The 17,558-nt window shown below is 42.7% G+C and overlaps 1 protein-coding gene across 5 annotated transcripts in view; it reads right to left on the bottom strand.

The window, feature by feature from the left end:
- Positions 1-17,558, bottom strand: part of med30 (mediator complex subunit 30) — a 34,956-nt gene that overhangs the window by 5,636 nt on the left and 11,762 nt on the right. The window contains exon 5 of one of the 5 annotated variants that reach the window (XM_053863252.1): positions 6,755-17,523. The exons of the other annotated variants lie outside the window; for them this stretch is intronic. Coding sequence (XP_053719227.1) covers positions 17,407-17,523 — 117 coding nt within the window. The 3' untranslated portion in view covers positions 6,755-17,406. Of the gene's footprint in view, positions 1-6,754; positions 17,524-17,558 lie in introns of those variants that run through there. 5 annotated transcript variants of the gene reach the window in all.

Below are 17,558 nucleotides of genomic sequence, written 5' to 3'. Positions count from 1 at the left end.
GTTAGTAACGGAAAATCCAATTAAAACCCAGAGCCAAACATAATTCTGCAAACAAAAGCAGCTCCCTTGAAGGCACAAAAACATTTAGCTTGATTTGTTCCATAATTCATACGTCTGCCGCTAATGTGGTGAAGGCTAATTCATAAAACATGGTTACGCATCAGTTTGATTCAGGGCGATGCAGACTGCTTATTGAACCTGATCACACAGCTAACAGATCATCTGCTCCACCACTCAGTATTGCCGCAATATGAACTTGGAAGAGCACATCTTGTACATATTCTCACCTCAGCACGAAGAAGCTACCAGCTGCACTACTGCATTACTGAATTGCATTGGATGTCAGTTGCTATTTATAGCCCCCTTACTGTCCGGTCTTATCCGGACTGAAACTCAGCACCATTTGAGGGGCTTAAAACAGCAATTTACACGCTGGAAAGCATGTAGAGACGTTGTCCACCGTGTCAGGATATGCCGCGGTAGGAGGGACGTGTTCTTCAATTGAAAGCCTGATGCGTCAGTTTATGACGCAGAAGTGCACTGTCCCAACGACAGTATATTACGCCATGGGAGTGAGGATGTGTTGGACTATTAATTGTAAAAAAATATCGCTAAACATTCATATTTATTTAGATAATTGCTCAACAATCTATGCATTCTGCAACATTCTTTAGTTAAACTTCAAGTTCACACAAGTCAAAGCTCTGTGAGACTGATTCAGAATGTGAAATAGTGGTTCAACTCAAATTTTAAAAGGCATCCAACACCAGAACAGGACTGAAGAGATAAATAAAAGGCATTTCAAGAGGAGGGATTATTGGAAGACAGAGACTAGTCATCCACCTGGCTCAGCCGAACCACTGGAATTGACCCATGTTGCTTGTTGCAGAGACTGTCTAACCATTTTACTGACAATAGCAGTTGAGTTTTCAGTTCATTGTTCTGCCATCATTTCTCAGCGCTGAGAGCTGAAGTGAAGGCCAAACTCATAAACATCAGTCTCAGTAGGTGCGAATCCTCAGCTGTAGGGCTGGGCCATTAATCCATCACAATTAATCATTGTGGAAAACTTGTGGAAAATCGTCCGACACAGAATCGCCCACTAATTGGACGCGCCCCTCCTCCCTGGGCACCAGAGGTCTGTTCCGAATGTGGCTGATGGCAAAGAAGTGCCAGTTCAAAATGTGGCATTTCTATTCTGTTGAAGCAGGAGTGAGCACTCGTGGGATGTCTGATAGTGAGAACATTGAATACATGTAGTGTGGAGTGGAGATTGTTATTTCAATGTTATTTTGTTTGCTTTCTTCTTAAAGAGTGCATTGTCTTATTTTCCCACATTTGTTGAGTGTAGATGGCACATGTTTGCATTACGTATTATTTCTATCCTTTTTTAAGTAGTTTTCATTATAAAAAAGGAGCTTTTTTACCATATTGCCCAGCCCTACCAATCAGTAAAAGAAAATGTCTACTTTGGGTAAGTCAACTCTAAATTGATGTTGGTACAGTTAGCTGTCAGACAGTCCACCACCATCACCACCAGGGAGTTTAGACAGCTTAAACATTCCTGACATCAGCTTAAAAGCCCTTAATGGACTTTTAAAAAGTTGCTGCTTCTCTCAACGGACTGGTTTAAGTGCCAGTGTATTCTGCATTTGGCATGAAGGTTTTCACAGGAGAATGAAGCTCTTTAAAAGGATTTTGTAGGCAGATAACAGCCTGCTGTTCCAAGGGGTGGCAGAAATACAATAACCATGTTGTCTTCGTCACATATACCAACCAACAGCGTTCTATTAAACCATCATTGGCATCGGTGCGGAAAGTCTGCACTGTCAGCCGACTGTTGCGGAACGCTTGGAATCGATTATGCCTTTCTAAAGTATGTGGAGCGAGGCACCCCTCCTCTTAAGCACTTGAGACTTTGCCAGGTGAGACCATCGACTGGGCTTTCCTTTGTGATGAGGTTCTCGGGGACAATAAATGCCGGGCAAGAGGGGTGGAGCGCTCAGTGATGGGCAACCAGGCTAGCACATTTATCAGTAGAAGCTGGGGTTACAACCGTGGAAGGGTTTACTGACAAAGTAGTAAAAGCTGTCCTCACTAAATACACAAAAGATATGAAATTTCAGCATTGTTAGAAGAACATTTCTCAGGACAGGAGGCATTAAGGAACATACAAATTGTCACTGGAAGAAGACGATACATCATGTCACAGCGCATTCTCTCGGCTGCTGTCACGTTGACTGACAGTGTCAGTGGCAGAGAGTCAGTGCTGGAAATTCTGGTGGGGAACCCTGCTGTTCCAATCTTAGTGAAGACAGGATGTCATTCTTTCATCTCAGTGACGTCTATCAATAGTTCCAATCATTTGTGGCGGAGCTGACCACATCTTCCCACACTACGATTAAACTTGATACTTCAAGGCAGTTGGGGGATTCCCCCGAGGCCACAGAAGCTTTCCAAGTGCTTACAATGAAACCTCCATTGTCAAAAAGTACGCCGCGATTCAGTGATATGCTCATTTACCAAAGGTGACTTCTAATCAGCTTTTGTAAAAAAAAAACATCCAGTGGTTGTTATTATCTGAAGTATATGGAAGAAAGGACAAAAGCACCCAATGAGGAGGCTGACACAAACATAGCAACCTGAGGTTCACAACACATACTGTACACAGTGCTGCTGATATTTTAGCGATTTCCTGTCAAAGAAAAAAATATATAGGGGTTGGATGGACGCAAATGTAACTGCAATATGTTAATTGCATATTTGCAAGACAATCACGCCTAAGTCCAATAAAAAAATGTAAAAAATAAAATAAATAAAAATACATCCAATGATCCTTTCAATGTATAAAATACAAAAATATAATGCAACCAAGGAAGAGGAACTATTCCAAGTCATAATCCAAAAAAGGTTTGTGCACATCACCACATGTGGAGTAGAAAACCTGTTTAAAATTTAATAAATATACAGCAGACAATGAGGAGACTTGGCTCCAGACACTACACGCCAACCAAGGACTGAGGGGGATACAAATTGCCGATGGACTTTCCAAACTCCTCCCCCGACACAAAAACACAAACATACACAAAAGCACACTGTGATGTGTAATTATTGTTTCATAACATATTACAACTTGCTCTCTCTGTAAGACCTGGCCAGCCTGAGTTAGGAGGCAGTAGGATTTGTTGGATATTTTGGTCCACTGGCTTTAAAGTGCAGGTGTCACTGCAGCCTTGAGGCCTTTCCACCAAACTTATGAAACAAATAAAAAATGCATTTGTTGAAACACATTCATAGCTTTCCGTATGTTTCAGGTGTTTACTTATTCAGTATTTTCGAAAAACCTCACAGTGGACAAAATGTGACTTATCTGGTGGGACCACACTAATGCTATAGTTGGACGCCAAGTTGTGGGCCTTGGAGCTTCACCTGCGGGTCACCAGTAGCCAAGAGTATAAAGACTCCTGGGCGAGGAGAGTTTGGTGTCATTTGGGTTTTACCGAAAACACAGAGCTTGCGAAACTAAGATCAAGCACATCGGGAACACAAATACGTGGGATCCTATCACAGACACACAGAGCAGTCAGCCACGCACTGCTGTGACAAACTTGGTTATCGAGTGGCAGGCAGCAAAACAATGAAGCACGTGGTGTAGAGTTTTGGAGCAAAAGGCATGGCACTCGCTGATTCACACCTGAGGAATCCTGAAGAAAATTGACACAGCCAACATCACTTGCATAACTGAATTTCACAAAGCATGTTTACATTTAGCCAAGTAAACCCTCGAAAAAGCCTTTTTACGACACACGCTCGAGGTCTTGAATAACGCTATGCACGCCTATAACACTGGCCTGGACGGCCAAACACTTAGTGGTGGTAATTGGGGTTGTGGTTGACACTAAATGCAACAAACGTCAAGAGAGCCCATATACTCCACTGGGCAGCTCTTCCACTGCGGGAGCTTCAATGCCCCTGTGACCCCGGTGAAACAATTAAGAAGCCCCTGGCGTACAGAGAGCCTCTAATGGGCCACATCTGAGTCTGCTAATAAGAGCGAGGTAGGGCCACCTGCTGAGCCCAGTCTACTAATGGCCAGGCCTGCAGCACAGTTCTGGAGGACTGGAAAGTGGGAAAGAAGGGCATTTAACAGGTAGATAAAGAGAGAATGGAACCCAGTGGAACGAGAGAAAAGAGAACTGAAAGGAAAACACACATAGAGGCAGCGTTTTCAGCGGCCAAACATATTCCTCATTCCCAATGTTATTACTATTAGCAGGGTGTTTTTGTTTACCTCAAGCGCTAGATGGACTCCAAAACAACTCCACATACAAAACTAACTGGATTCCATAATGAATGCCACCGGCTGCGTGTCAGAAAAGCCAGCTACTTTCAAGCTTTTGATTTTCATTTAAAATTACACACACTTCGCTGCTATTAATTTCACCCCTTTCTCGGTCGCATGAAGAGGCCAGACGTGGTAATTAACAGTGTATTCAGGAAAAAAGACAAGGCAGGGAGAGGGACGGGCAGAGGAGAGAGAGCTGGCTGCCATGAGGGGGAGAGAAAGAGAGGAGCTGTGGAGAATTAATAACAGGCCAGATCTCTCCAAGGCCTTCTTAATGGGCTGTGACAGGAATTTATTCACACTTAGGCTGGTATCAAATCCAACGCGCTGCAAGTGGCAGGCTGCAGGGGAGGGGAAGAAAAGGTGGGGGTCGACTGGGTCCCATAGGGCCAACATTACAGCCCTCCTTCAGGACAGAGGGTCATTGCCAAGGCCTTCGGGAGGGATAAAAGGATGGATGGACAGAGAAGGTAAGGAAAGCAGATGATGAGTGATGGCAGCGATGACAAGCCAGCGTGCCACACGCCCCAGATGGAATGATTATCAAGTAGTTCAGCGAGCCACAATAAATCATCCTCCATCCACATTGCAATATGCACTGTCACTCACCAAGACAGTCACTCAGACAGACTGAAAGTACATTTCAAACCAGAAAACTGCTATTATATTATATTATATTATGTTGAATTCACTTGAGAGTTTTTGCGTTTTTGTTTTTTTTTGCCATAGAATTAGCATTTTATGAGAGGAGTTTCATGAGTGGCTTTTGGTTGGCACCTCATTAAGAGCGTGTTTGCAGGGAGAGACCTTTTTGTTTCAGCCACTGCCCCAGAAACTGGACCTCTGGACCGCTGGATGGAAGGCAGGAAGGATGGATGGATGGATGGATGGATGGAAGAACCACATACAGACGGATGGACGTTAGATTGTTGATTTTCACTTTTAAGAGGACCAGTTGTCCTCAACCATAAAATGGATTGTTGCATTTTCAGAGACGCAGACAAGTGTAACTGTTGCATGCACATTCCAGTGAATAAACAGTCAAAGACACTGAGTACTTATGTAGATCACTCCCTCTCATCAAGCGCCACCAACTGTTTTGAACATGTGAGCTACTTCAAGAGAACAGATTAATCTGACGGCAGTAATATATCATCACAAATGATGACACTCATCTAAGAGGCAAATGTTCTGGATACAACTGAATGAATGTCACAATTATTGTGTTTATTATTATTGCAATCAAAATAAATAAATACACATTTTACAAAATTTAACCCATGTTTTATTTACTTAAAACCTGCTTCAAAATAAATAAGGTTCAGCCGGTTTTGCAAACAAATTTAAGAATAACACAATCAAATGTTAACTTATCTGGAGGGCAGGTATCTGCATCTAAAATGCCTTCTGTATTGTTTCAGTCACTGCTGAGGATGAAGAAGCAGCTCCCAGCATCACTGGGTCTGATGCTGCACAGACATAGTGAACAGTTATTGAAAAAGGAAACAGTAATACAAACCATCTGGGAGTATACTGTGGTTTGCCATTTTACCAGTAACCATTGCACTTTTCACACTGCGGGGTCTTGGGTGGCCTGAGTCCGATTCGCCCCCTGAAGGACGCCTCAAGGAAGTCGTCATGAGCCATGCAACAACCTATTTATGACCATCGGCTTGACCACCTTATTTCTGTCAATTCTTACTACTTACTACGTACTACAAGTCGTCCTCGCCTCAGAACTGAACTGATGATGGAGCTGTAACAGAACATGGCGTTTCACAACCAAAACTAAACATGAAAGAGTCTTGTCATGTTTATTTTACAAGGAAATAGCGGAAACAAGCTGCGTAATACGTAGCGTCTTGATTGATCCATGCTGCTCTCACAACACGTTGAACACAGTGAGAGAGATTAGTGACGATCACGAAGATTTTCAATCATTTTAAGTACAGATCCAGACGTCAGAAAAATAGTCTGGTGATCTTCAGTAACTTGGGAAAAATCAGTGTCTTTCCTGTTGGCTGAAAACAGTGTGTCTGTCAATAAAATCAGATGTTTATCTGCCTAAAAAAGACGAAAACGTGAGTTATCAAACATCCGCACACATCACGATTTCCGGACTGCCGTGCTACGCTCCTGTTCCCGAGTGCAATTTTCCTGCAGCTGAAGCTGCACACCTCAGTGTTTTGGGAGTTTGCAAAAGTTGTTTTTGAAAGATGTTGTCCGCCCAGATAGCGATCAGACCCTTTACTGCCCGGCATTTAATATGTTTCGGTGGAGTTGCATCTAGTGTCGAGTCACCTGAGGCAAGAAGCTCGCCACCCGCTGAGAGTTTCCCCAGACAAAGTGCAGGTCTCCAGCCAGGATCAAGTCTGCGGCCAAAACCCCACTTGCTTGTGTTCACATCTCAGACTTCTGAGCCGAAGGAGCTTTGTCTCGAGACAGAACCTGCAGTGTGAAAGCGCCCTTAGAGACAACACACACTGAGAGATTAAAAGATGGCCTCTAAGTCATAGGCTGTTTGTGCCTGATGGTTCCTTTGGGTGGATGGATGAACATACTGTAGAGGATGCTACATAAGAAAAAGCCATTTACCACTTGTCACTAGATATGCATATTGTTTTCTGTCATGAATTAACCTACACTCGATCTTAAAGTTCACAGATGTGTCCATTCTAGTGCACTGTCTAATTCTACCTTTCTATGTTCTAGTTCTCTCCGTTCTACGACTTTCAATAAGTCATATACCGGTAAGCATGCCGGGACTACAGTTCTAATACAGCCTGGTGCATGTGGGCGCTGTGTTGGTGACCTCTGCTCTAACCACTTGTTAAGACAAACACGTTGTGTCCCCTTCTTCATGTCATTAAAGTCAGACAGAAAGAAAGATGGCAGGTACATATGAAGCATTCAGTTACTTAAATCAATTTGTTGCATGCATCAGAATGGCTGGAGGAAAAAGCACTCGCAGTGGCCTGGTGTCAAGCACGCTCCCCTTTAAATGCATACTGTCGTAGATGATACTTTTCCTGGTGAAGACACTTGTGGAGAGGGATGAGTACGGCGCTACATCACCTCCCCCTCCAACTCTGGGCAGATTGTATCACCATCCGTCAACCAGACTCCGACAAACAGCAATTACCCCAATCGACAGATAACCAGAGCACGGCCATCACTCACCACCAGGATACCCCATAAAGCAGCCAGACATTACCAAGGAGAGTCATTTATCTGCTCTCTCGCAAACCCCGAGCTCTCACACCAGCATTCTCTGATCTTTTCTCGCTCCCACTCCAGGTGGGGCACCAGCCTCAACAAAGAAATGGGAGATTGTACCAGATCACAAAGCGCAAGTAACCAAGTCACTCAGTTGCAAGTCTGACTTTTATCTTTGCCATTGGATTTAGCTACGTGTGGCTTCCATCAAAATTTAGCAAGTCATTCACAACTCTATTCCTAACAGGAAATAATCAACTTGATTTATGTTGTTACTTCAGCATCCCTCAAGTCAAGACCAGACTCCATGATTCCATCAATATAGTGATTAAGCAGCCAGTTGGGTCTCACAAGTGAATTCCTCTCTTCTAATGAGTGTCCTGATCTTGTGTTTGTGTGTGTTGCTCCACTGATGGAATAAAAGCCTCAAAGCGATACACTGTTTCAATCCATTTTGTCTGAACAGAGTACAGCCACAGGGCTGCCTACTCAATGCACAGCAAGAGAAAGAAATACCACACATGTGGGGAAATCCTTCGAACTTAATGTAAAATCAAGAAACTTGGTGGGGGTTTAAAATGGCCACAGACTACAGAGAATAGGGCTAGGAATCGATTCTAATTTCAAGAATCGATTCGATTCCGATTCTCATGACTTAGAATTGATTATCACGATTCAATTCGATCTGATCCAATCTCGATTCAGGTTAGTGTTTAAACCATTTTCTGAGCTGTTGCCATAATCACATGACAAGTTACGCAACATATTAATACTACTGTACTGTAGTACGTACGGGATGAGGTTCCACTCCTCATCAATATAGTGAGTTGTCAGACTCGCGTAAGATTGCAAAGCCACAGATGTCCACGTATCACTTGTAATACCCACCCTGACTACTGACTGAAGCTTACTTTTCACGTTTTCTTTTACTGACTGGTGCATGTTTGGGATAACAGACGTTTGCGAGGCGCCATAACGTAGTGTGGCCCTCATTTAGACAGAACGTGCAAAATTTGCTTGAGTTTCATTTGTTGTGGCCCGGTGGATGGCTTGGAAAGGAGCTCTGGGTGATGTCGCGTCACGTGATTCGTGAGTTAGGTCGTATTTCCGCAATACTGCAAACCGATACCTCCATTAGGCATAACATGCTAATTGCTATGCTTTTGTCGAGCACATTTTTGGTTTGGTCGCGTCTGAACCCAAAATGGTGCTAGACCGTTGCTTTGAGCGTTTCAGGCGTTTTCAAACCCGGCACGTTGCAAGTGTTGCCACTGTGAGGAGGCATGTTGTTATGACTTTGGTGTCATGTCTGCGCCCCTGCGTCAAAGGGGTTGGACTTCACCTGGAGAATATGTGTTAAAACTGCAATTAATCCGATCTTTGGACCTATGAGTCGATTCTATGGAATTAATGTACGAATCGATTCAGAATCAGAAAATCGATTTTTTAAACACCGCACTAACAGAGAACCTCCGACATGAAATGCTAACTTGTAAAGAGTCTGATGCAAACACTGTCATGTCCACTACATTGATGGAAAGCAGCTGATGGATCTCTAGGGTAGCAAAGGTGAGGATGGACAACGTTGAAATGACACATCCTTGCATTCTGCCCAGGGTCCGTCGCAGGCAAACTGTTTGCCAAATAGCACCCATAGCAACAAGAGTGGGGCATGAATCAAATGTTTTTATAAAACTGTATAGCACAATCACCAGCTGTTGTCGTTACTGTAATAACGGAACATGACACGAGAGAGAGAAATGATGATGAGAATTGATCTTTCTGCACTGTCTCTGCGTTTGTTAAACAAAAATCTAAACCCCAAATCACTTGTTCTGTGTCAACTGGAGATGAGGGGAGTTGGACGTGACATTGTGCTGGACAGCGAGGATTAATTAACGTGCGCACCTAAGTGATGGGTAAATACATATCATACCTGATTGATCTCAGAAGAACCCAAGTGGACAGGGGGCCAATACGTATGGAGACCCAGGAGAGAGCATTGAAACCCTCACAATGTTCACACATGGATGACACATCTCTGGGCAGATCAATATCTGTGACTCCATGATCACCACGTCTGGACCTTTATGCCCTTTCACCAAAAAAATTGTCAAGTGAGAGCAAAGGTCACGGCTGCAAGACTCAAGGTTATCTCCCTCTCACTGACATCCCTACAAACAGCTTCAGAATCCAGTCCCAGCACGTCCATCGCCATCTAGACATAGACACATTGTTCACCAGTGAATTTTAAATTTGCTGGATGTCAGATTTTCAAATGAATCTGCTTCCACATTTTTCAGACGGAGGAATATGACGAGCAATCCCTCGCCGGTGTGACAGATCAGTTTGTTGCATGCTCGGGCTTATCTCCTCACTTATGCATCAATCATGTCCCCCACAGAAGGATTCGCTTTTTCCTGGTGCAGGCGAATTTAATCAGTATCCCGTTATCCTTTCTCAAGTGTCTGGATGTGCAGGTCTTCACTCTGTCGACACACTGATCTGTCAGTGCTTTCACTCTCCCTCCAAATGGCTTCTGCTTTCAAACACTGCTTTGTGGACGGCGACACTCGACATCCTTGAACTTGAGGGTTGAAGACATGTTCATTTGAAAATCAATTGCTATAAATTTGAGAACTGTCATTTTGTCCTTCAATCATTTTGATCACCAACAGCCATCTGTTAGAAGAGACCCCATAGGATGGTCAGCAGTACATGGAGGGGTAAAAAGCTCACAAAAAGGGTGGAAAACTGGCCAATTCATCATCAATGACAGAGAATTCAGGATCAAGGGTGACTCTCAGTGTTTATGAGTCACAAACGTTGCGTCATGGCACGTGGGGGCACCAACTGAACATCACCTGTATACCACAGCCTCCCCAGGTCTTTCTGTTATGCCTTCTATCTGCACAGTGTCTTATGAAGGTCCCCAAGTTAATGTCATCTTCAGTTGGTACACATGACCTATACTGAAGAATGAATAGACGTGTCACCATTCAGGTATACAAGCCAGTACATATGTAGCAGGTGCATCTGGAGAAACTGTCCAATGTTCAAACAGCAAAATTGACAAGAATAGTTAATGTATCTTGTCAGCATTTAGTTGATTTCAAACGCCTAAGAGTCACAGTAAATCTGCAGGGAGACAGGAGGGTCTCAACTCAATCAGAACTATTGAGGGCGACATATAACGTTTAAATCACATGTGGGCAGACCTCTTCAGCTTGTGAGCGACTTGTAAATGACCAAGTCACAATGATCTACCTTTCATAAAAACGCAAAACAAACATTTATAAATACATTGAGTATTCTGTATTGTTCTTGGTCATGATTCTTTTTCTCTCTGCAACAAGTTCAGAAAAAAAGGCTACAGTTTTGGTGCCGATGCACAATACACAAAGCATCTTATTATTACGAGTAACATCCGACTTACGACCTGTTCGACTTACGTCCACCCGTACTTACGACCACGGCCTGGCATCACGTACAACAGTTACGGCAGCACAGTATCCCAGCAGCTCACTCTCACACAGTCATCTACCACTACCGTATTACCCTATAACCCAATAACCCTCACGCCAGCTACAACTTACGAGCGGTTGGTCGGAACCAATCCCGGTCGTAAGTCGAACGTTACTTATACTTAGGAAAATATCACACAAATGAAATATGATTAAACCTAAGCAATTTATGTCTAACAATGAAACAAAAGATGAATATGACTTTCCATTTCTTTCAGAAAAGGAGGGTGCATGGTCACAGTTGCTACTGCATGAATCCACATTACACAATAGAAATCTGTTGATTTTTTTTTCTTCCACTAGTCTAGAAGCAGCGCGCACTGTATGTTGTAGAAAGACCAGCAAATTCCATATGCCAGCTTAGAAATGTGCGAGGATACGTGACATCATTCTGACTGCTTAGAACAGGGGCGGGCCAACTGTTCCAGAAAGCTCTCAGACCAAGGAGATACTCAAAGGAAGGCAGAACAAGACGAACAAGAAGAGGACGGAGAAGAAGCTGTATGTAAGTTAAGTCTCTATCTAAGTCTCTGCATTGTCAGAGAAATATTTCAATATACAGACGTCCTCTACACCGTCTGAAAGGGTAGGGAAAGTAGACACCCTATGCCCAGAACGTTCTCGTACCCTTCCTGAGAAGGCAGACATGCTTGTTTTTCTATATAAAAATATATTAATTTAGGTTTGGTACATGTCAAATTTTGGAGGATTGAAATTGCTAACATTTTCTCAATTCCCATCCCTACCTGTGACACCCAGCAGTCTGAAGAAGCCTTGTGTGTTGTATATTGTCCCACCCCCTTTCCAACTCACTCAAATTCTCAGGTCTCAGGGCTGAAAATGAAAAGAAGACCGCTGGATCATCAGCAACAGTCAGGCAGCAGTTATCGCAGCCCACACTTGGCAACACCTACCCATACAAGCGTGACAGCCAGACAGCTAAGCAAATTGCGGAAAAAAATAATTCACTTCACCAGGCTAGATGAGCAGCCTTTCTTAGCAGTCAAAGACAGCTGTTTCTATCGAGTGCTCTCGCTCACTGAAGGCCCCATTACACGGTGCTGGTAGGTAAATATTTCACCGATGCATAATAGCCCTGCCAGAGCTCCACCAAACAGTGTAGTCTCACATTGAATGAAAAGTTTCTCAGTTGCCCTTTTAACTGAATAGTAACTGCAATGTGCCTGCAAGATTTTTGTGGGTTTTTTTTTAAGAAGAAGAAGTTAAAACGTGTTTGTCTCAATTACGGTAAGTATATTGTTCACTGCTTTCCACATCATGCTCCCAAAATGGTCTCAACATGACTACATTTAGATTACAAATTGATTGAGCCAATCCATGTGATCGCACCAGTGATCTATAGTGGTCGGGAGAAAACAGCCAGATGGGAGCATCTATCGCTAATAAACACTGCCGGACCTGACACGTTACTTCAGGCTTGGAGTCTTTGAATAGCAGCATCGACCTGCGCTGTCATCCAGTCATCTGAGTGACTCTGGACTACGCCCTGTTTGTCTTTGTTAGACTGGTTTTGTAATAAATAGCATTTTGTGTTTAATCTCATGTCACCTCTCTACTCAGCTCTTGGGTCTCTGTTCTGAGCGCTTGCAGAAATAGGTAGAATTTTGGATCATTTCATTATAATTTTTAGATTACACTGCCACATGAAAGGCATGAAAGAGATTTAGCATGTTCCTTCCGACAGAAAAAAATGGTCTTCACAATTGGTATTTGAAAACATTGTAAAGAAACATTATCGGCATTATAACACTGACATGAATACACAGTCTCAGTGTCTCTCAGACAAGTATTTCTGTTGAGCATCACTTCGTGGTGAAAATGTTATTTACTCATCTTTCGTCAAGGGTGAGGGATTATTCCTGGTTAAGATATTTTATCAAAGTAAGATGTTTAAATCCCATTTCAGTGCATTGTATTGATCACCTGTTACTGGCATGTTATTGTACATATTCCACCAGCATGCATAGGTTCAGGTGCCCCCTTTCACAGATCAACCACCTCCTCTATCATCCCTCCATCTTCTATCACCTTTCCACAACCCAGATTCTCACTTTCCTCAACAAAAAGCTTCCACTTGTTTCTTGCCCCACTGCAAATCGTCCCCTCCATCAAACCTTTTATCTTAACATCTCTTTTCCATTTAGCCTCTTCCCCACCTTGTTCCACCTTATTTTTTATCTGCTCCACTTTTTTTTTACAGTCTCTTGCTCTGTTCCTGATAGGTCCTCTCTCATCCTGATCTGCTCTGTCTGGCAGCAGATGTAGCACAGCCACAAACATCTGCTACTGCTGCTCTGCTGCATCGCTGCCTTAACCACTTTAACTCCCCAAAGCTTGTCGTTCTTACTGCTGCCCTGGTGAGCAGCTGGCCGGCTCGGACAGAATCACAGCCAAATATGCAGCAGACATTCGAGATGTCTTCTCCATTTACATACAGAAAATGAGTGCCGCTAATAATTTTGCCCGTGGATTTAAAGAAGCTTTATACATGAGATAAATTGTAATACAGTATTTTTGAGTAAGTCAATAGCCTTGACACACCAGGAAAACACCACTAGGTATGTTGCGTTCTCTTCCCTCATCATTCATAGGTATTACTGCTGTGAGTATGAGCGACACAGCCCTGAGGGAGTCAGAAATAAAAGATGGCAGACAATAAACTATTTGACATCTAGCCCTTCAATGGATGTCCATCTTCTTTTGCTGTCCCACACCCATTAATCTCAGTTTTGAAAGTCAGATCTCTTGTTCATCCACGCAGTCTTCATGCCGAAAGAGTCCAAAAGTGGCTCAATTCCCATTACTTGAAAACAAAACACTGTTAGTACAGTTCTCCATTGGCAGGATAAGTCGTAAGTTGACAACCCCAGCCAGTTAACTGGATATTTCAATGTGAAAAATGAGTCACCTTAGTGACCACTACTGTTCTGTAAAGCTTCTCTTTCACACTAGCTGCTACTCTACTGTCTGAGATCCCCCACCAGACCAAATCCTTTCCACACAGCCTGCGCTGCCCTCTTCACTACCCGTCACTTCCATCTGTTATTCTGTATGATTAATGCAAATACTTTCATTGTTTTCACCACCTCAGCTGTACTCCTTTGACCAGGAAAGATGAACTCAGAAATGATTATTTCAGAGAGACAGCACATGCGGAGAAGTTCACAGACAATGTTAGGGAAGCCAGACTATACACATGGAGAGGAGTGTTGGACTAAGAATGTTGGAGATGGAAGAAAGGAAGGCAACCAATGAGGTCCATGAAGAATGAGGACATAAACAGGATGACTCACTGCAGTAACACTGGCAGGAAATCCTGCAACATAAACGTCTAAATTCATTATTATCAATCAATTCTCACTCCCGAGGCGTTAAAAAGCAACTCTCATCAAGTGATTTGTGTCCTATGATGACGCAGACGTCCCATTACATACAGCACATATGAAACCCGAGACCAAATATGGCCAGCATGGTCCTTATTAAACACATAACAAATGTGCAGTTACCACAAAATAAAAATTGTAATGCATTTCAAGTGCACCAAATGCATATCGACACCATAGCAAATAAAGACCGGCGCTCTACTTTAGCTTTTCAACAGGCTGTGGTCAAAAACTGATGCAAACAGAAGGCAATTGGATGAACGTCAGCAGACGTACGATTCTGGGAGAAAACCAGATTGTCTCGTCTAATGAGGTGAAGAAGGAGGAGGAGGAATTTATGTATTCAGAAACTAACCACAGATATGTAGTTATTTCACCCACCAAACATTTTTTTTTAACAATCACTTATAAAGGAGGATTCAGTTAAGGTGTCAAAAGCAGTCATGCACACTCTTCTAATTTAGAATGATCAGGGAAGCTCAAAATATAGTTCATACAAGTTGATACAGGATATATAATGCAAAACCTACAATCATTCATCCAATGGCATCGTGTTTTTTAAGCAATATTTATAAGCATCCACACATTTAGAGATGGTGGACTGTATTAGCGATATTGGTAGGACTAAAAACCTAACGCTTGGATCAAAATACTGGAATTTTTAAAACGTGGTTTGTCATCCGATCCGCAGTAGAAGCTTTCATTCCCTTTATTATGCATTAATGAGGCTATGGCTGTAGAAACAATGCAACAAATCAATATAATTGTCAATATTACACACTTTCTGCGGCCAGGTCTGGCTACTGTGAGCACCTAATGAGCAATATTTCTCACCGGCTCCTTATTTATGTCTGCGTGAGCTCGGGTGATGTATAAAGGAAACCCTGCAGAGAGTGAATTTTTGTAGCCTGTCTTCTCAATCTCCATATACTTGGAGCATTTGACAGAACTCAATTTGCATGCAAATGCTATGCATAGGGAGAAGGTCGCATTACAAACAAGGTTATTTATCACCTCCATACACTGGACTCTAATAGAACAAAATTACTTTCATTCTCAAGTGCCTGCTCCCTTGTTCAGCCACTTAGAGATGAAACAGATGCAGATGAAAACGATGCTATTATTTCATTGTTTTGGAGCTCAATGATGTGTCAAAGTCAAGCTACAGATGAAAATAATAAGTGACCTTTTCCTAACTTTAAACGCTTGATAAGGGTTTGTATTACCTTAGAGCAATGTAATATTTCAACAGTGGCAGTAACCATAGAGACTTGAGTTTATGACATCTGGGATTGTATACACAGTGTGTTCTGTATAAAGCAAATTGTTTTTCTCTGCTTAAATGCCGTTCCGTGCTTCAGTAAATGTGTTCCTCCTACACAAGTTACATACACCTGGTTGCCCATCATTTTTTGGGTAACACACCATTAATAACCATAACTGACTAAAGTTAAGTTTTTATTATTTATGAACTTTAAAACTGCTGTCAAAACAAGCATATTTTGATTGACTCAGGTACGTGGTCCTCAGTACAGTATTTGTGTATTTCTGGTATCTAAAGTGTTTTGGAATCCAATCTAAAAAAGACACAGAGACAATCATACCAGCACAAGAAAGACCTTTGGTCCAGCAATCCTTTTCAGTCAGTGGAACCACAACTTTATGAAACCGGGTCCCTGAGTGTTCTTTCAAAACGCTGGTTTTGCATTTTCATCTATACGACCAAACCAGGGAACAGAACACCTCTCATTTGGCAGAGGTTGATGAGCTGATTGGTAATATCAACACCAACTCTGCGGCTTCTGTTTCAGTATGAGAAGAACATCATTGTTCATAAAACAGTGAGAACCACATGCTTAACAGTGAAGCCAGCAACAAACACAAGTTTAACCAGAATCATACAAGAACTTGAATCGAATAGAAATACGGTACATAGAGCTCCAGCATATACAGTATCTACCCCAGCACCACAATCCAAGGCCACTCTCTAATGTCTGGAATAACTGCTCACCCTAGTCACCGTTTCGCACCATGTGTGCACCATGCCGTCCTCTCTTTTTACTGCGATCCTATTACAATGCCACATGAAGCTCAGGCATGCGGGATGCATCATTTTAGGTCAATTTGTGTGGGTTTGTTCAGATGCTAGAAGATCAGCAGGGAAAAGACACCTCCCTGAAGGCAAGGCCTCCTGGTCAGATACACCAGCAGCAATTGGCAGGAGGTGCTGTCCATTCACAACCACATGGACCGTTTACATCTTACTCACCCTCTGTCATAGTGTAGCCATTGTACCTGTTAATCTGGCTCCCAAATTGTGCTGTCAGAGTTGGCATGTCTGAATCGGTGCTACAACCAAAATATGTGTCCAATTTCTGCAGCTTCCCTCCTCTCCTTTACGCTTTGTCACACTACTTTACACATACATTCCACTCATGCTCGCCTCATGAGGGAAAAAGTAATCCACACATTCGGTGAGGACATGGTTTGGATTCACCTCGCAAATTACAACGAAATAAACTTAACCAAGTGTAAGAAACCACTCATGTAGCACAACACTGTATTCAATATTCTAAACTCAGCTACACGAGTCTAGACAAAATGTAGTTACGTGACTTATTCACGACTTAGTGAGTGGAATGCAGCAGGCATAAGCCTGGAAATAATCAAGAAGAATGCGGTGCATTCAGTTACAACATGGCGTCACTGGGTTAATTAAAAATAATATTTTGAAGCTTCACCTCTAGGGTGCACCAGTCTCCGTGGTTGCTCTAATTCGGCACATATGATACAGTCCTACAGTGCTACTGACAAGAAGAAGTAATGTTTTCCTGAGCAGGAAAAAAACTGACTGTGTACTTATCAGACATCGGTATTACACGTCTCAGATATCAGAAAGCGCCATGTGTGAAGGAGCCTATGTAGCTGAACTTAATTGGAACCTTTGAACCGCCGTCTGTCGATCCTTTGAGCCCACATGGATAACACTGTACAGTTTCCCCACGGAATGACAGTACTGCTCCAGGGTAGGTTGCTGAGTAAAAGAAGAAAAACAATATAAAAAGCAGA

The sequence above is a fragment of the Synchiropus splendidus genome, chromosome 4 (assembly GCF_027744825.2).
Source record: "Synchiropus splendidus isolate RoL2022-P1 chromosome 4, RoL_Sspl_1.0, whole genome shotgun sequence".
Taxonomy (NCBI): domain Eukaryota; kingdom Metazoa; phylum Chordata; class Actinopteri; order Syngnathiformes; family Callionymidae; genus Synchiropus; species Synchiropus splendidus.
The sequence above is the reverse complement of the archived record's forward strand: the minus strand, read 5'-3'. Positions and strand labels throughout refer to the sequence as shown.